At 38.8% G+C, this 20,421-nt stretch overlaps 1 protein-coding gene across 4 annotated transcripts in view; it reads left to right on the top strand.

Moving 5' to 3' along the window:
* hecw2b (HECT, C2 and WW domain containing E3 ubiquitin protein ligase 2b) overlaps positions 1-18,290 on the top strand; it is a 59,641-nt gene extending 41,351 nt beyond the window's left edge. For 3 of the 4 annotated variants that reach the window (XM_053477179.1, XM_053477177.1, XM_053477178.1), the window contains exons 15-30: positions 5,694-5,879; positions 6,083-6,217; positions 7,213-7,315; positions 7,792-7,888; positions 9,377-9,460; positions 9,541-9,650; positions 11,762-11,882; positions 11,968-12,081; positions 12,206-12,358; positions 12,624-12,722; positions 15,883-16,012; positions 16,116-16,262; positions 16,355-16,469; positions 16,552-16,637; positions 16,731-16,843; positions 17,032-18,290. In XM_053477179.1, the coding sequence (XP_053333154.1) occupies positions 5,694-5,879; positions 6,083-6,217; positions 7,213-7,315; positions 7,792-7,888; positions 9,377-9,460; positions 9,541-9,650; positions 11,762-11,882; positions 11,968-12,081; positions 12,206-12,358; positions 12,624-12,722; positions 15,883-16,012; positions 16,116-16,262; positions 16,355-16,469; positions 16,552-16,637; positions 16,731-16,843; positions 17,032-17,143 (1,905 nt within the window). In that variant the 3' untranslated portion in view covers positions 17,144-18,290. The remainder of the gene's footprint in view (positions 1-5,693; positions 5,880-6,082; positions 6,218-7,212; positions 7,316-7,791; positions 7,889-9,376; positions 9,461-9,540; positions 9,651-11,761; positions 11,883-11,967; positions 12,082-12,205; positions 12,359-12,623; positions 12,723-15,882; positions 16,013-16,115; positions 16,263-16,354; positions 16,470-16,551; positions 16,638-16,730; positions 16,844-17,031) is intronic. The other variant, XM_053477180.1, reaches the window with a different exon arrangement.
* The last annotated feature ends 2,131 nt before the right edge of the window (positions 18,291-20,421 follow it).

Below are 20,421 nucleotides of genomic sequence, written 5' to 3'. Positions count from 1 at the left end.
TAGAATTTAAATTAAATTTAATCTTTTTAGGATCGAATTTAAGCTAAGTAAACGTTAACATGGTGAGCCTTTAGATTTCATCATGTGTAATTGGAAAAGCTACATGTGTAGGGTTTTGTGTCATCTTATATTTTGTGTTCTTTAAATTTGTAGTAGATTTATTAACTAAAATAAATGACCATAAAATTATAACATTGTCAGGACGTTCTACTGCGTCAGCAGATGTCGATGTCATTCAGCTCCGCTTGTGTTTTTGCGTTATTATAAGAATGAAATGCAGTACACTGTTATGATCATCATAATTTTCTTTAATAATAAATAATGACCCCGTTGCGCTGTACCACCGCTGGCAAAACCTTATGAAATACAAGTGAAACATTAAACTAATTTTCAATCACAGTACTAACTTAACAGTACAGATTTAGAATTTAACTTAAATATATAGGCGGACCTTATTTGCATCGAATTTAAGCAATAAAATGAATAAACCGAGATGCGTGTTTCTTATCCCCACTCTCGTAAACACAGCGTATTCGGAGAAAAGTGCGCCCGCGAGAGGTTGTGCTCGGACCACTGAGCTCCTGCGGATTCTATATTTTATAGATTATATAAATATTTTATAAAAATACCAAAGAAAATGATTGTGGATAGAGTGATTACAACCAATACAATTATTATGATTATGATACGATAAGGAAAATCTCCATTTCTTCTATTTCAGGGATTAAAAACAGTAACAATGTCAATTTTAGAATCCAGTAGATGAAATTTACACAAATTTAAAAATAGGCCTGAATCACTGCAGGTCTCCAGAAGAGCCTCAGGGGCTCTTAAAGTGTGGAGAGGGATTTAGTACAACAGAATTCCTCTGCGCTCGGGAAAACTTTGTGTGCGGTTGAGCGCTGATTAGACTGTAGGAAATTATAGAGGAGGAAATAAACAACAATATCCCGCATTTAGAAAAGCATTTTTATTTAGACTATAAAAAATAATCTTGCATCTATTTTAAGCATGACAGCTGTCACTTTTTAGTTAGAAGTTTTTAATACAAATCTTATAATGCCCACATGACATCAAACATTCCCCTTGTTAATATTTTAACTATTCATTTTAATTATTTAAACCATTAAACTATTTATTTTACTATTTTAGCAATTACTGTTTTATTAACTTACAACAACATTAAAAACAAGGTGAGGCTGTGTTGGGCCGGTGTTATGTGTAGAGCGCCTGAGAATTTCCTGAAGTTCAAAAAAATATATATATTTAAGAATTAAATGCAGTAGGCTGTTATGATCATCGTGATTTTCCTTAATGAATAAAGAAAACATTTTAACATATTACATTTTTACATCCCATTAGCACTCCTGTTGCGCTGTACCACTGCCGTAAAAAAGTGAAACATTAAACAAATTTACAATCACAGTACTAAAATTACAGTACAAGTTTAGAATTTAAATTAAATAAAGGAGTTTCTTATTTGTATCAAATTTAAACAAAGTAAAGTTATAGAAAGAGAAATGTCTGATTTTATATAAACTAATGGAAAACAAATTTTAGATTATGTAATTCGTATGTAAAGTGAATTATATGCGCATCCACTGCTGTGGAGACGACGAGATGACATGATCACCTTCATCACTACAGCCGAAACCAAAGAAATTACTAATTTATTAAAGAATTGGTCAGAGTGTGGTCAGAGTCAGTCTCCTTGCTGTTTTTCTATAAGTAAAAAACAACAGCCCACGTTTAGAAAACGTTTATAAATTTTTTCCGACATGAGTTGGCGCGGTGTTATACGCAGAGCGCCGGGAGATTTCCTGAAGCTCAAATCTCTGAAATTGTTGGGGCATTTTTTTTCTAAATAGACGCTATCTTTAATAACCATTGCAGGTTTTGAGCTGTATACACACGCATTCTTGCCTAAACAACTCTTAAAACTACACCTGTGACACAATAACAAAAATATTTAAAACATTTTGTAGCCGTTTCTGTAGGCTGCTTCTAATTCTTCTGTTTCTACATAAAACCCCAGCCAGACTTATCACTTCCAGGACTCCTTGTTATTCTCTACGCTTAACTCAAGACAGTTCTTAATGACACGCTTGTATGTTTGAGGTTGCTTCAGAATTAATTTTTGCCCAATAACATGGCCTCCCTCATAGTATTGCATGATGAAAAAGTATCTGCTTGTATCTCAGCATTGAGGACACTGTTAAACCGGACCAAATCTCCAACTCTACGTGCAGAAATGCTGCCCCAAACTTGCACGGAACCTCCATCATGCCTCCCCGCCTGCCTCCAGACACTCAGACACTATTGCAATGCTCTCCAGTCTGTCTTTCTGCTACAGCCGTATAATTCAACTTTTGACTCATCAGGTCAGAGCATCTACTGCAATTTTTCTACAACCCAGGTCCTATGATTTGGAGTCGCTTAGCGTTGTTCCACACGTCGGTGGCTTGGCAGTTTTTTCCATGAACACCACTTTTGGCCAGACTTCCCCAGACAGTACATGGGTGTATCAGTACATAGGGTCCCACTGGTTCCTGAAAGATCTATGCTGATGGCACTGCTGGACCAGTGTTGAGGGGAAGTAAGTATGATGTGTCTTTCATCTGCTGCGTTAGGTTTCTGTGGCTGACCACCGTGTCTACAGGCCTCAGCATCGCCGGGTTTTGTGCTTTTTTCAGGATAGCTTGAAGTGAACATCCCGGAACCAGCAGTCTGCCTCAAAATCCGTTGACCTTGCGGATGCAGTGTAACTACCTTGTGTCTTGTATCTTGCTGTACTCAGTCTTGCCGTGGTGACCTGTGACATAAAACCTCACCTTAATAGGAAAGTTCGGCTGTTCCTCACCCAGTTTTAAGCCTCCTACACAGCTGTGTTTGTTTTAATCTAATGACCGTATTTCAACCCAGATATCAAATTATCATTTTATAATTAGTACCTGTTTGGTGTAATTGGTTAATCAAACATCTGGCTTTGTGTACTGTAATGTAGTAATGTGTATTGATTTGAGTGAGCGTTCTGTTGCAGCTGCAAAATAGAAGGGAGCGATAAATTATATAAAAATTTAAGTGCCTTAGTTTTTTTGATACTTAGTCATTTTACATACCTTTTTTTACTTTTTTATTTTTAAGTTTTTGCATCTGAGAAAAGGCATTAAAATAGGAAAGTATGGCCCTGTAATGCACTTAATTCATCTCAGTTAACTTTTACTTAAGCTTTTCCTTGTATTGTAAATACTGACCATGTTTATTTTTGATAAAATGCTGCATGCATTTAAGAAAATAAAGGTTAATTTTTCTAAAAAAAAAATAAATTATTCTTTGTTTCTTTTATATATTTTACATTGCTGTTTAATTAAGCAAAAGTAAATTTTTTTACTCGATCAATCGAATTTTTGGTATAATACTCGATTACTAAACTATTCGATATCTACAGCCCAACTGTTAAATGTGCAAGTGTCAAAATTGATGCTGGTTTGAAGCCAAAGAGTAGCCACACCAAATACTGATTCGTATTAGGTTATTCTTTTAATTTTGTAAATTAATTAAAAAAAAAAAAAATTTACTTTATGGCATTTTTTCCCCAACTTTTTCTCGTTTTTATTCACAGTACTGAACCTTTTTATAAATATCAGAGTTTACGCCAAAACTGTAGTTTCTGAGATCCTTAATGTCCTTAATGTGTGTGTGCGCGTGTGTGAGAGTAAAAAGAGAGGATGAGAAAGAGGCACATGTGAGTTTTAGGAGATGCGGAGCTGGGTCACATGACAAATTAGAGGACAGGATTACAGTTAGACACAAGGACAAAAAGGTGGTCCAGGGAAGAGAAGAAAGAAGCTTATCTGTGTGTCACACAGTCAGAGGTCAAGCTGTGTTTGTTCAGGGATAGGAATGTGTTTAGGAGATAAAGAGTTTCGGGTTATTGCTTTTCTTTGTTAACATGTCATCACGGTTGTGGCGGTTGCACAACAAAGAATGTGTACATTTAAAAATAATGATATTGCTAGTATGACGTGTGGGTCTTCATTCAGTATTTACTTAAAAAGACAAATACTAATATCAATTATTGTTATTGTTAAATCGTTATCTGGTCCACCACCAGCTCTAATTTGGGGTTAATGAGTTGTTGAAACACTCAATTATGTCCAAGTTTCTGATGATGTGCGGTTCTGCTGAAAAGGTAGTCTTTCTTCTTTTCTTTCTGCTAAAAGCCCAACAGCCCCAAAGCACAATGCTTCCACCACCATACCCAAGATTTGGCATTACCTTTACTCCTCCTGAATGAAGGCTTTCTCTGTCCATGTGTTGAGCTGCATTAGTGAAGTGTAAAAGTGTAGATTTTGGAGGAGGTGGACGGATGCCTTTCATTCCATGGTGATCTAAACCATTGTACACAGTGACTTGTGTGTTTCAGCAGCTTTCATGCCTCAGTGGTTACTGGGTTGTTCCAGACCATCCAGTTTTCTTGCCGCTGAAGATGACAGATTGGGTCGTCTTCCAGACCTTGACAATGAAGTAGTGGCTCCAACTTCTAATAATATGTGGACTTACATACATTTTATTGAATCTCCCATGCTCTTTCTTAGATTTGCATTGAGTTCTTTAAACTTCCCGAATGTATTGTGTGGGTCGGTCCGAGAAGTGATGTCAAACAAATCCTTTTTATGCTGCACTGAGAAACTACCAGCTGGAGTCAGTCATCACTAACGAGCAGTTGAGAGGCTATTAGACTTTTGTAGACTTTGCAGGACAGCATTAATAATCAAATTTTGACCCAGTATTGAAATCAGGCAACTCAAAATAAGTTGAATCTTCTGAACCAAATCAGATTTTCTTCTATTTGTGCTCCATGTCTTTTTGCTCCAGAAAAAACAACAACCCATTCAAAGGCAAATGCGGAAGGAGATTTTCCCTTTTTATATATATTTTTTATTTAAGTCTCATAAGTACCATCTTTATCTCCAATTAAAGAGATGAGATAATAAATAAGACGAAGGGAATGTTTGTCAATTTTGTATACATGTTTTCATGTCGTATATATAATACGGCAGGTCCACCAGACTGATGAGCTCTGGGTTGTGACAAGAACACCAACACCACATAGCAGTTAATTAATTTAAATTAGAAATCACTGGTAATTTTATGTTTTATTAAAGGGATAGGACTTTTGGAGATGTTATTGGTCAAGTAGTGTTCATTCCGTCAATTTTCACCAAAAGTATTGCGTGATGACCTGATTGCATGTGATTAAGACAAGACAATGACGAGACGTTACGGATATACTGTAATTGAACAGCGACAGTGTTGAAATCAGCATGCAGTATTGTTGATGAAAATAGATGAGACTAAAATGTGGTTAAAAAAAATAAAAACGAATAAAACATCTCTATTTTCATCAGCATATAATTTTCTCACAATCCGGTGCGTCGTCTTTAATTCTTCGTCATCACATTTGTTGATTAATAATAATCTTATTGCTAAGATGTTACGTTTTCATTGACTAAAATATGATAAAAACTAACCGGGACATTTATTCCGTGACTAAGACTGAGGCTAAAATATGTGACAAAAATAACTGACAAAATGAACAATATTGTCAACTAATTCAAATCTGAATCACTTAACATCCATCAAATTTACAGTCTGTTTAAAGCATGTCATGTATTTGCCATCTCATCTAGAGTGCCTACCGCATGTTTACCAGTAACACGTGTCTGAAGCACATGATCAGCAAGGTGCGGCGTGATGCGCACCACTTCGAACGTTACCAGCACAACCGCGACCTGGTAACCTTCCTCAACCTCTTTGCCAACAAACAGCTGGAGCTGCCGCGGGGCTGGGAAATGAAACATGACCACACTGGCAAGGTGAGCCGCGCCATCCATCAGCATTGCGTCATTATTTTAATGCTCTCTTAGCTCTCAGGCTGGGACTCATTCACGGTCAAATCACCAGAGCTACATTTATACCTCAAATGCCATGGATTTAGAGAATTCCTCTCATATGAGTAATAATTTTGGCACCTCAGCTTGTTTCAAGCATTCTCCCTTTCTTTTTTTTTTCTCTTCAGCCATTTTTTGTGGACCACAACTGCCGCTCCACCACCTTCATTGACCCGCGGTTGCCTCTGCAAAGCGCTCGGCCTAGCGGCCTGCTCGCCCACCGCCAACACCTTAGCCGGCAGCGCAGCCACAGTGCCGGAGAGGTGAGAGAAAGAGACACACACACACATACACACTTATTCATACAGTAGGGACCTTTTACTGCAGTCATGAATTTATTTCCAAACTGGTTTCAATGATTTTGAGTGATGATCATTGAAAACCAGGGAATCATCCCAACGTTCATCAGTCCTTGTTATGGCATGTAAAATAAAAATAATAAATGAAGATTTTAAATGAAACTATGATTTTAAATGAAATGCAAACTATTCCAATTTCTACAAATGCAGTCGAGGTAAAAGGCATTAATACAGCTAAAGAGAAACTAAGGTCAGTGGCACACTGCTAAACTTTTTTTATTTAAAAAGATTAAGAAGAAAAGAAAAGAAACTATGACGCATCACTTAAGTGTTCGAAGCTTAAGCTCTATTACTTTCTCATACATACTAGATAAATACACTGGCAATTAGTTTATATTAGACGTAAGGACGTGATTATACAACAATCATCATGAGCTTAGCAGGTAGGCTGATTCCCACCGTGTTACTTCACTAAGCTCCTGACTTCATAACACGTAAGTATAAATACAATACCTGCACGAAGTGGTTTAGCAAGAGATTTTGTGCATAAGATTTGTATGACTCAACCTCCTGGTTACAGCACAAATGTTACCAAGCTAACTTTTGAAAATTCTAACATAAAAGACAGGACTGAAGAAAGAGTACGGATCAGGGGTTGTGGATGTTTATCAATGAACCTGTTTGTCAGTAGCCAAATAAGTCAGAGTAGAAGGAAATTTGTCACTGTCATCTTTGATATTATTTTTCTTAAAATACAGTACATTTAAAGAGTGACTTAGGGAAATTGTGTGCTTGTTATGGCACATTGAAGTGAATCAAATACAAAATACATGTAAATACAGAACTCCAAATGGCTCACCCATCAGATTTGTTGTTGCATGTCGATTTGTCTGTGGAATGCTTCGCACTGCTGTTGATTAATTCAATCTCACTGTCACTTTGTGAAATACGGGCTACAGGTGGGTGATGATCCTCGTCACGTCAGCCCAGCCGTCCTACCCCGGCCCTCTAATACCTTTAGTGGTTCCAGTCGCAATCAGTGCCAGGATCTCGTACCCGTTGGTATGTTTTGTGGTCACATGTGATTAAAGATGTGTTTTACTGCTCTTTAAAGCCTAGGAATGCTTTAAAACATGTTTTTTCATTGTTACTGAAATGACAGATTTACTTGGAATTAACCAGTCATGGATGTAACTGAACATTTTATTTAGCTTTGACATGTTTTTCTGGTTTGAATATTGGCCAAGAAGTTCACAAGCAGGTTTCAGCTTGATTGTCATCATTAATCTCAAAATACATCCAGACTCTGTTGATTAGTATGACATTGTAATACAAAGAACATAGTAATGTTCAATATAGAATTATAATTTGTAGGAGTAATTATGCTCTAACTAAGCCGTTAGTAATTTTAGATGTGACTTTGATATGAGTAGCATTATTGATGCAGCCCATATTTAGACTTGATTATTTTAAGAATTAAGTTGTTTTAAAGATATAAAGTTATTTGGGTTTATTTTTTATTTTATTTATATTTTCAGCCTACAATGATAAGATTGTGGCCTTTTTACGGCAGCCGAATATATTTGAGATCCTGCAAGAGAGACAGCCCGAGTTCAGTAGGAATCACTCACTCAGGTACCTCATCCCTTCACCATGTTGTGACGCATAGATATTTATGCCACAAATATAAAAGTTTACTGTTTAAAAAGCATTTTTTTTTCATTTTAAATAAATATTGTTGAACAATATTTTTTTTTATTATTTTGATTGTCTAGCTAGTATAAGCAGGAAATATTGTAAAACACATTGTAGCACACACTAAATCTGTCATGTTAGCTAGCTAATGAGTATTAGCAATAAATGTTTGGAAATAAAAATGAATTTGGATTCAAATTCCTCACGAGAAATTCTGTCATGTTAGCTTGCTAGTGAGTATTAGCAATATATTTTTTAAAGTTTAAATTTGGATTCAAATTTCTCAACAAAACTTGTCAGATTAGTTACTTTACTACAGAGTACTTTGCTACAACTACTGTAGTAGCTCAGAAAAACCTCAGAAATCCTGTAACTTAGCTCGTGTTAGTTAGCTAGCACAATCAGGATTCGTCTCTGTATTTGTCAACATAACCTCAAATTCCTCAGATCAGATCAAGCTTGCTAACTACCCAGTATAAGCTGTAAAAAGTTTGCATTCATGGATATGACTTAAAAATTACCCAAGTAGAAATTTTGTCAGATTAGTAAATTAGTTAATTACTGTAGCTGATGTAACCAATACAATTTGAAGTATTTAAAAATGGAAATCCACTCCCAAATCCTGTCAGCTTAGGTCATGTTTCGCAAGTATGAAGGAAACATATTAAATGTTTGATTAATACTCAATGCACAATGTACAACTTTTTCTGAACATTTTCCTCTTGGGAAATAATCTCAGAAATCAGATAATCTTAGCTTATGTTAGCTAGTTACCTGGAAAAAACAATAATTCATAAAAGGATTATGATTATAGCTTAAACTCTCTTCAATGAATTATGTCAGTTAAGTTAATTGTTAACTACCTAGGTTCAGCAGTAAAATATATTAATAAGGTTTAATATTAAGCTTAGAAATCCTCTCAAAAATGGGTAATGATTAACTAGCATAAAAGATAGTTAACTAGCTAGAATTATCAGAGAAATTATACCAGTTGGCCAGTTTGTCTTAAGCATCGTGACAGAAATCTTGTCAGATTAGTCTATATTAGCTACCTGGCTAGTACAAGCAGTAATACAATGGAAACATACAATTTTTAAATTTCCTTTTATTATCAGAGTAAAGTTAAGACGCTAAATTATAAAACTGTTTAAACATAGTTTAGAAATTCGCTTATTTTTTCCTTAAAAATTCCATCATTTAGCCCATGTTCGTTAGCTAGTCAGCATGATTAGTGCAGGTGTTACTGTTTGTCTAGGTGACTTGAAACTCCTGACAGGAATCTTGTCGGATTATCTTATTTTAGCTACCTGGCTAGTACAAGCAGTAATACAATAGAAACATACAATTTTTATATTTCCTTTTATTATCAGAGTAAAGTTCTTCATCAGGACATGTTGTCAATCCAGTTTTTTTTCTTGGTGTTTGCAGGGAGAAGGTGCAGTTTATCCGAAACGAGGGGGCACCCGGGTTGGTGCGTCTCTCCAGTGATGCAGATCTGGTTATTTTGCTCAGGTACCATAAATTTCCACGGCCACTTTGCCAAACTTTCTAAACCATTCAGTGAGTGACCGCTTATATATTTGATTCCCCAGCCTGTTTGAAGAGGAAGTGATGTCGTACGTGCCCCCTCATGCCTTACTGCACCCCAGCTACTGTCAGTCTCCACGAGGTTCTCCAGTTTCTTCCCCACAGAACTCGCCTGGTGAGTGTTTCCTGTCCATGCGCATAGGTTCCTTTAAGGAATGCAAATTTACCTAACTGGTATCCGAAGAGGCCAAAAGTTTTGAGAATGACACACTCACAATTTTGCCTAAGAACACATCCATGTAAAAAAATGCTACAAAAAAATGAATAGAGAGCAACTTCTCTTAACCATCCAAGAACAGTTTAATGTTGAAACAATGCCTTTTTCAGCTCCTCGCCATAAGGAAAAAGAGGTAACGGAAGTGGCTCGGGGAACAAAAAATCTCAGGAAACTTCCAGACATTAATCCCACCGAGAATTTGTGGTCAATCCTGGGCAAACAAAAACCCCACAAATTCTGACAATTTTCCTCTTCCTTGATTCCTCCTCTCCTCTTACTTTAGCTCCACACACATACTCAAACATGCACACGCACACACACACACACACACACACACACACACACACACACACACACACACACACAGAGTGCCTGCGCACATAAACTAAAACACTTATCTGTCAGGATTTATTTTTACTTTTTTAAGGTAAAGTGCAGGTTAATGTGTTTAATTTTACTTAATATTTTGTATTAATTATTTTTATATATTTATTTTTTGGACTGTGGAACATATAATTTAAGTTTCTATTATTTCTTATGGGAATATTTGCTTTGGCTTACGAGTGTTTTGAAGTTTCTGCTTCCAGAATGAATTATGCTCGTAATCCAAGGTTCCACCGTACTTCAGTATTTCAAAATAACATCTGATAAGAAAGATCTACAAAAAACTGAAGCAGCAGACTTTGTGAAAATTAATATTTGTGTAATTCTTAAAACTCTCAAAAATGACCACAAATGTACGCAAATGTAGCTACAGTAGTGGCTTTCCCCATATGTCAAGGTTAAAGGGATTTCAGGCTTAGACTATTTGCTAAGTGCTTTTTTATGCTATCTATGCTGACATGAGATATAAAATTTTGTGTAATTTAGATTTAAATATTAGTAAAAGGAATCCAAAATACAGGGGATTCAGATGAGCTGACAGGACTTGAATGGAAAAACTGTGTCTTTTATGTATATACAAATTGTAAGGTTATAAAAATATAGAAAGGTAAAAATATGGTGTGTGTGGTGTACAGTAAGTTATTGTAAAAATTAAATCAAATCCGAGTTTAGTTCTTCGTGTTGTTCTGGTTGACGGCCTGAATAGCCTTCTGGCCTTCAGGGAGCGGAAGAGCTTTTCTGACCGCAACAGAGAGAACAGTTTGATATTGGGGTGGCTGAGGTCCTCCACCATCTTCCTGGTCTTGGTCCAGCACTGCTTGCTGATTGAGTTTCATTAGGTTATGATGTTACCTATCAGGATGCTCTCTATGGAGCAGGAGTAAAGGTTACTAAGCAGCTTGAAAGGAAGTCTAAAGTCTTTCAGGGGTATAAGGTGGTAAAGATGCTCCTGTGCCGCCTTCTTCACCACGGTGTTAATGTAACAGGACCATGACAGGTCTTGCGTGATGTAAACACCGATGCACCAAGAAAGCTGTCCACTCTCTCCACTGGTTTCTCCTTGATGAAGTCTTGACAATTCATAGCAAATCGTGAGGTGTCGTAGGTACCCTATAGGTAAATCAAAGAAAGTTCATAGAGTTTATGATAGCATGTGATGTCACAGAGCCAAGAGACCAAGAATTGAGAAAATGTATTAAACTCACACAAAAATGATTAATGTCCTCCTTGTACAGAATTGTATAATATCTATAAAAAAATTAAATTAAAAAATAAAAAAATCTTTATCTTGTCTCTAAGATAAGACTTTCTAAGATAAGAGTTTCCACAGCCTGAGAGTATTTTATCTGTGTAAAGAACAGTAAAACCTGGGTCAATATTAACTGGGAAAACACCTGCTTCTATTAAGAGCTTACTGTCTGCAGCAAATGGCCACTGGATAGTAAATGTGCACTAAAAACTAGTTACAACTTTTACAACAGCTTATTAGAGTTTGTCACATGTAGCTACAGGAAGTTGTAAATCTATATATCATAAGTCCAAAGCCTGTTGGAACATTGTCCTCTTTGTTAATGACTGTCACCTCATTGTTTAAAGCTATTATTAAGATCTAATCCATCTTTCAGGCACACAACGAGCCAATGCCCGCGCTCCTGCTCCATACAAGCGAGACTTTGAGGCCAAGCTCCGCAACTTCTACCGCAAACTTGAGACCAAGGGTTACGGCCAAGGTCCTGGCAAAGTGAAGTAAGGACCTGCAAACTAAGTCAACAATGTTCTCGCACATCAGCGCACGTTCTAATGCTCACGCCGATTTTGTGTTCCATCTCAGACTGATCATGCGCAGAGACCACTTGCTGGAAGATGCGTTTAACCAGATCATGTGCTACTCCAGGAAGGACTTGCAGCGAAGTAAACTTTACGTCAGCTTCGTCGGAGAGGAGGGGTGAGTGTGTGTGGGGGGGAATTCTTGCCATACTGGATGCATGACTGATAAATGATCTTGGTCTGACAATTAAAGTAAAAAATGCGTTGACGTAGCTGAGCTAAATTGTTCGTTTTGTCCACAGGCTGGACTACAGTGGCCCTTCAAGAGAATTCTTTTTCCTGGTGTCCCGTGAACTCTTTAACCCTTACTACGGCCTGTTCGAGTACTCAGCCAATGACACTTACACCGTCCAGATCAGCCCCATGTCCGCCTTTGTCGACAATCATCACGAATGGTCTGAAAATGTCACAGCTGTAGCTGCTTAATTACGAAATTCTTAATGAGTATCAATATTCAGAAATTATCTGCGTGTTAGACTTTTATTATTTTGTTGTTGTTTAAGGGCATATCTTAACTTTTTTAGGAGTTTTTAGTGTGGTAATAGTAGTGGTAATTTTTGGCATCGTGTCATTAGGTTACCTTGACAGGTTAAACGAAACGATTAAAAACTCTGTATAGAGCATCCATCCTTATACGCATCTCAACTTCCCTTCCTCAAGGTTTCGGTTCAGTGGCCGTATCCTCGGCCTGGCTTTAATCCATCAGTACTTGCTTGATGCCTTTTTCACTCGACCTTTCTACAAGGGGCTGCTGCGTATGTGAGTATCACACAAAGCACAGAGTGCCTCAAAATAAGTCAAGGCCTCCCACCACCATGCTTCACAATGCTGAAACAACATACTATATTATAGTGTTTTGTATCAAGGGGAAAAACATGATATCCCAGTCCAAACTGATTTGTATGTCTCTTCAAAGTTAACCTTTAAATTATATATTTAATGCACTATTCTTTATACACTGTAACATATCAACTTACTTACATACAGTCTTAGTCCATTTTTTTAAAGCAAACATACAGGGGTTGGACAATGAAACTGACACGCTTGGTTTTAGACCACAATAATTCTTTAGTATGGTGTAGGGCCTCCTTTTGCGGTCAGTACAGCATCATTTCGTCTTGGGAATGACAGATACAAGTCCTGCACAGTGGCCAAAAGGATTTTGAGTCATCCTTCTTGCAGAATAGTGGCCAGGTCACTACGTGAGGCTGGTGGAGGAAAACATTTCCTGACTCGTGCCTCCAAAACACCCCAAAGTGGCTCAATATTATTTTGATCTGGTGACTGTGCAGGCCATGGGAGATGTTCAACTTCACTTTCATGTTCATCAAACCACTCTGTCACCAGTCTTGCTGTGTGTATTGGTGCATTATCATCCTAATACAATATTCCCTCAGGATACAATATATAAATATATTGACAGATATACAATATAAACATTGGGTGCACATGGTGCTCCAGAATGGTTTGGTAGTGATGCGCCCATCTAGTACAGGTACTGGACCTAGGGAATGCCATGATATTGCAGCCCAAAGAATGTGGTATGCTTCTTTTGGGCTTCTCCACACCGGGAACTCTTCCAGATGTGGGAAACACAGTGAAGGTGGACTTTTCAGAGAACAATACATGTTTTACATTGTCCTCAGCCCAAGATTTTTGCTGTTTGCACCATTGGCAAAAGTTGGCGAAGTTTGGCATTGGCACGAGTGACCAAAGGTTTGGCTTTAGCAGCCCAGCCATGTACATTGACCCTGTGGAGCTTCCGACTAACAGTTTTGGTGGAAACAGGAGAATTGAGGTGCACATTTAATCCTGCGGTGAGTTGAGCAGCTGTGGTTTTATGTTTTTTGGATACAATCCGGGTTAGCACCCCGTTATCCTTCCTCTTGCATTCACAGTTACTCCTGTTGGATGTGGTTCATCCTTCTTGGTGGTATGCTGACATTACCCTGGATACTGTGGCTCTTGATACATCACATAGACTTGCTGTCTTGGTCACAGATGCGCCAGCGAGACGCGCACCAACAATTTGTCCTCATTCGAAATTTGAAACCTTCACACTCTGCTCTTACTGGTTAAATGTGCAATCAATGAATATTGGCCACCAGGCTGGTCAAATTCAGCCATGAAACCTCCAACACTAAATTGGCCAGTGTTTCAGTTTCATTGTCTAACCCCTGTAAGTCTTCTCACAAAACTAATTCATTTTATTATTTAATGGACTCAAGTTCTTGTGTAAGGCACAACAGAATGTTACAGTCAAACAAAATATGACAATAAAGAAAATGAGGAAATGATCCCTGTTCATACATTTACATACCTTGTTCTTAATATTGTGTACAGTATTTCCCCCTTTAGCATTCAGTCTTTTTGGAATAATTGTGCATAAAGTCCTTAATTCCCTCAATTCGTATAGCTGCCCTTGGCTTTCTTCTTGGCGAAATGCTTTCACTCTCTGTAAACTTTTTGCTTGAAATCTCCCCAAAGTGGCTCAATGATATTAAGGTCAGGAGATTGTGATGGCCACTCCAGAACCTTCAGCTTTTTCTGCTGTAGCCATTGAAGCATCTAAGTGACCTTGTGTTTTGGATAATTGGCGTGTTGGAACGTCCGAGTGAGTCCACTGGAGCTCACAGTGCCCCAAAACATAAGTGATCCACTACCATACTTTACTGTGGAGAATGGATTGCCGTAGTGCCCTTTTCACTCCTCTCCAAACATAAAGTGTAATTTTGGGTTTGTCACTTCAAATGACAAAAGCTGTGAGGCTTGTCTAGGTACTCTCAGACGTACTGTATGGATTTTTTTTGTAGCATGAGCGGATTAACGGCTTTCTTCTGCCATCTCGACCAGGCAGATCATTTGTTATCAAGTACCTTCTTTTTGTGCTCCTTGAAAAAACAAAACCACCCTGTTTTTTTCAGAGCAATTGTTTGTGGGCTTTTCTTTGTTACGAAGAATTCTTCTGGCAGTAGTTGGTGAAGTCTTCCTTGTTCTACTTGAACGTGGCTTAGAATAAACAGAACCTCTTATTATTTACCTCTTCATCAGAGGTCAAACAGTACTGACTGGCATGTACAAGGGTTGAGATATCTTTTCATTGCTTTTTAAATTTTCAAATACCTTAATATGCCGTCCCATTGGCAGTTCTTCTGTCTTCCCCATGGTGCAGTATGGTTCTGACACCTGATTGGCTGATTAGAGAACCATATAAACTAGCAGGTCTCGTAGGTAGTGTTTCTATTAAAGTTTGTCTATTGAAGCAGCATTTCAGGAATAAATTGCAAGACTGTACCAAGTGGGAGTGCATAGTCAAGTTGGAACTGGTGCAGGGTTGTTGTTCAAGGGTTGGGCTCGGCATCTTACCTCCAGTGAAAGAAACTCTTAATCCTTCAGCATACTATAAACTTTTGGACAGTTTTATGCTCCCACCTTTGTGGGAAGAGTTTGGAGACAGCCGCTTCCAGTTCCAACATGACTGCTCACCAGTGCATAAAGCAAGGTTGATAAAACAACCTCAACCCGATAGAACAATCTTGGAATGATAAGAGAACGGTGACCGTGGGCCAGGCCTTCTCGTTCAACATCAGTGTCTGACCTCACAAATGCGCTTCTGGAAGAATGATCCATGTGAAAAGCCTTCCCAAAAAAGCTGCAGAGGGGGCAGGGCCAACATCAAACCCTATGGATTAGGAGTTCATATGCATGTGAAGAAGTCAGGAGAGCAAAAACTTTTGGCTATATATATATATATATATATATGAAAAAAAGATTGACATTACTTTAATTTCTACCTTAATTGGAAGTTATTTTTATGTTAAGTGACACAAATCAGGCAGAATCAATCCCCAGATACTGTAAGATTAAGTAATCTTAACTTCAAGTAATCCGTGCACATCCATTTTTTTTCTATCACTAGTCCGTGTGATCTGAGTGATTTAGAGTACCTGGATGAGGAATTCCACCAGAGCTTGCAGTGGATGAAGGACAATGACATTGAGGACATGCTGGACCTCACCTTTACTGTTAACGAGGAAGTGTTTGGACAGGTATGCTATGATAAATGCTTCCTACTGTACCTGATATCAGCGCGTTCTTCGAACCTGCTTTACTGTATGGTTATATTATATATTGTGTGTGTCGCGTTTCCAGATCACTGAGCGAGAGCTAAAGCCCGGCGGCGCCAACATCCCTGTGTCGGAGAAGAACAAGAAGGAGTACATAGAGCGCATGGTAAAGTGGAGGATAGAGAGAGGAGTTGTCCAGCAGACTGAAAGCTTGGTGCGAGGCTTCTATGAGGTCTGTGAAGCTCCTGTTGTATGGAAAGATTTTTTTTTAGTATGTCACTTTTGGGGAAACATATCATCACGTGTCTGTGTGTGTGCGTGCAGGTGGTGGACGCCAGGCTCGTGTCTGTGTTCGACGCCCGGGAGCTGGAGCTGGTGATCGCTGGCACGGCAGAGATCGATCTGAGCGACTGGAGAAACAACACTGAATATCGAGGAGGTAATGCAGCACAGAAAAAATGTATAAATAAACAAACAAAAAAAACATCAGTGTACAAGTTATTATTTATGGTTCTGTCTAGGTTACCATGACAACCATATTGTAATTCGCTGGTTCTGGGCAGCGGTGGAGCGATTTAATAATGAGCAGAGGCTGAGGTTGCTTCAGGTGAGCACACACACAGACACACACATGCACATACGTGAACAGACAGTCCACCCTTTAAAGCAGCAGTACTTGACACTGTGTTTTGGTGTTTAGTTCGTAACAGGGACGTCCAGTATTCCCTACGAGGGCTTCGCCTCTCTCAGGGGCAGCAACGGCCCTCGTCGCTTCTGTGTGGAAAAGTGGGGCAAGATCACATCATTACCCAGGTACCCCAGACCAGGATAAACACACGTTTTTGTTTGTAAGCCTCAGTAAGTGGCGCATCCAAAAAAACAATAACTTCGACACATGCGAAAGTAATAAGGAAACTCAGTGGGCTGTTACAATGAAAATATATTACGTATGACATTTATTTGTCCATTAACATTGCCTTTTATTTTTCACATATCGACAGGGCTCACACGTGTTTTAATCGCCTCGACCTGCCGCCGTATCCTTCCTTCTCCATGCTGTACGAGAAGATGCTAACCGCAGTGGAGGAGACCAGCACCTTTGGTTTAGAGTAACCCTCGACCCCCCAGTGTTCCGCACGATTCTTCAGGACCTTAGACCAAACTGTTAGCAAACACACACTCGAATGCATTTTAATGCACCAATCAGTGACAAGTGTTCTTACCCGTCCCAACCAGGTGGGAGATAAATCAGGACGTGCACCCGGGATTAAAGGAACAGCGGTAGAGGAAAAATCGCCGGAAAGCCGAGGCGTGGTTTGTGAGTTGTAGTTCACTCAGAAAACTGGTTGTCAAGACCTCAGGCTCAGAACCTTCACGGGCACCACGCGCACTGTACATCGCTGGAAATGTGCTGACGAGGGAAAGTCTCGTTTCTAGCAGAAAACCTTCCGAGCGACTCGGGAATTTATCACGTGGAGACTCTTGAACGTGACTTTTTTTCCCCCATGCTGAATGTTACAAGTTCTCCTGGCAAAAAATCTTTTTTTTTTTTTTTTTTTTTTTATAATCACCCAAACCTACGACACTCATCCATATCAAACATTCACACACACAATCAAACTGAATGCACTGGTTAAAATGTATACACTTTAACATATTTCTATATTGATAATTATCTTTATATTTACTCTACTCTTAGATTTCTCAAGCTGGCATGATGTCTGTGACACAGAGGGGGATAAGCCTGTGACTGAGAGCTCTTAGAGTTACACAGAGAAGCAAATGTAACAGAGTAGGACAAAACTTTCGTTCTTAATTGTTTTATTTATTTCGTTCTTTTTTGTAACCAAGCTTTAGACGGGACGTACAGGCATCTTTAAGTGAGAAAGCGTCGTAGCCGCTCAAACTTACGTTCGTTTGGACTCTTTCCAACACTGCCGTCAACCTGTACGTCTGCGTAATACCGTACGCTCGCGAATGTTTTAATAAAACAAAGCTGTCTCTAAATTAAAAAAAAAAACTGGAACAAATCATCCTCCTTATAGGGTTAATCCCGCCTCACATTATTCCATAAATTTATGCTCTTTTTAACTTTTGCACTGAATGTACCAAAGGTTCAGGGACTGGCGTGAGCCGTCCTGAAATTTCCCTCACCACCTTCAACTCAAACCCTTTTCTTTCACTTCTTAACTTTTCATAGTGCTATTGTCTGTCTGTTTTTGCACTCACCAGAAAGTAAAAAAATAAGAAATGTTGATTACATGTCGGCTTTTGTGTATCTTATTTTCCCGTCCGGACCAGGATAAAGACCCGACTCTGGTACATTTGGTTTGTATTGGTTTGTATTTTGCTTTACCGCCATTTTATCAGGTGCTCCAACCACGAGTCAGTTTGTACGGTGTATAAACAGTTTTTGTTTTGTCTGGAGTTTTCCAGGACTGTTCCTCAACCTGGCGGTAAGTCAGTGACGGATTGTTGAAATACAATCGGATTATGTATAAACTGCTAAACAAAATTCTTGAGGCAAAATATGAGCCATCTTAAGTAGCAAACTACTAAAAGAGATTACTAGTATAATTACTAGGATTAGTAGGATAACTGGAAAAGCACAAAGCTTTAAGGTAGTCATGTGATAAGGGTGTGGTGTGAATGATCCCAGCTAATTCTTTTAAATATCTTCTAACATTCGCAGCTTTTTATGACCTGTAGTTCTGCAGTGTATTTCCTAAGACGGTAACCTTTTTGGTCTTCTGTAATTAATCGTAGGTAGCAGATGTGGCACAGTTCACGTGACGTCAAGAAGTTTTAAGTGCAATGATGCTATCCCTGTAGTGATCTGTAGCAAAGGCTTTACATACTAATTACATACTCCTCCCGCTGGCCAGTCCATTTCAGGTACACGGCTGCTAATATCCTGAACGGCATCTACGCTAATTCTTTTCCACCTGTTCATCCTTTCTCTACCCATCCCAAGGCATCCAGAGAAGGACCACCTCCAGCTGGATTCTGCTTCACGATGGTTTGGATCTACACATTTTGCTCCTGAGCTCCCAGATCCAGACCCCCCTCTGTCCTCTGCATCTGCTGACTCGCCCCTGTGTTAAACTGTACTCCATGATAACTTGGACAACTTCTGTTATAATGAACTTCCAGCAGTCTAACCCACATGTCGTTATATAATTTCCATTATCCATTATCACCAAAATGAGGATGGGTTCCATGGTAAGTCCGGTTCCTCTCAAGGTTTCTACCTACTGCCATCTCAGTGAGCTTTCCCTTGACACGGTCATCCTCGCTCATCAGGAACAATCTCACAATCTTATTATTATCTAAACACATTTTTTTCAATAAAATTGAATTGAAAAATTTAATCCAATACACTTGTGTATTTACAATCTCCAATACAGCAGGTGGCAGTATCCATCTACTCGGTTTGTTAGCCACCATTAAATGCAAGAGCACTTGTGCGCCATTCTAGACTTTCCGCTACAGCTGTTTAGGTCAGGGGACGGAGATTTCAGAGGAGACCAACAGCACTGATGATGTACAACCATAAACTTGATCCGTTCTCAAATAATCTGTACTGTGCCTGTGAACTCCTCATCGGTTCCCAAGTGCGGAACGATTGTGTTCTTACTGAACAAAATAAACCAGACTTTGGGTCAAGTGTTCTCAGAAATGATCTCTGGGTCCTGATGTGAACACAACCACAGCTGGTTTGTGGTATCATCTAGATCTGAACTCGGAACTTTGGAACTTCGGAATCTGTGGTTGTGCTCACTTCTCGAGGATAAACCGAACCTTGTTCATGTTGCCTCACTCACGAACCTTAAATAAACTTTTTTTTCTCCAGACTGCACAACATTTTTCCATAGTTAAGGCAAAAAAAAACAACTGTTATTTATGCAGTGAGGAAACCCCTTTAGTTGACAGTTACACTAATTTACATTTTTAACAGTGATTAAAAATATAATAAAAGTCGTAAATATTAAAAAAAACATTTGTATCACAGTGTATTACACTGTTTAAGGACAATGTACATGTAGATGAGCTGCGAGTCATTATACAGTCTCAGTACGCCACACTGCACAGCCAAAAGTTTGTTTTTGCTCGTTTGTTGCGTCATTCTAGATTTGTTCCCTGTTTGTTTTTACACTGAGCTCCACTTCTTCTTTAAAGGTTTTCTGCTAGATTTTGGAGTGTCAGCTACAGGAGCACAAGTCATCTCAGGTGCTGACGTCAGGATGTCTAGGAGGTCGATCGTTCAGTGGGGTTCGGTTCGAGTTCCTAGACTCAAACACACTCTTGACACACCATGTCTTCATGGAGCAACATCATGCTAAAACAGGTTTAGGGGAGACACTGGTGTGTCCCTTTGTGTAATCACCTGA

This window comes from Clarias gariepinus, chromosome 18, assembly GCF_024256425.1.
Source record: "Clarias gariepinus isolate MV-2021 ecotype Netherlands chromosome 18, CGAR_prim_01v2, whole genome shotgun sequence".
Taxonomy (NCBI): domain Eukaryota; kingdom Metazoa; phylum Chordata; class Actinopteri; order Siluriformes; family Clariidae; genus Clarias; species Clarias gariepinus.
The sequence above is the reverse complement of the archived record's forward strand: the minus strand, read 5'-3'. Positions and strand labels throughout refer to the sequence as shown.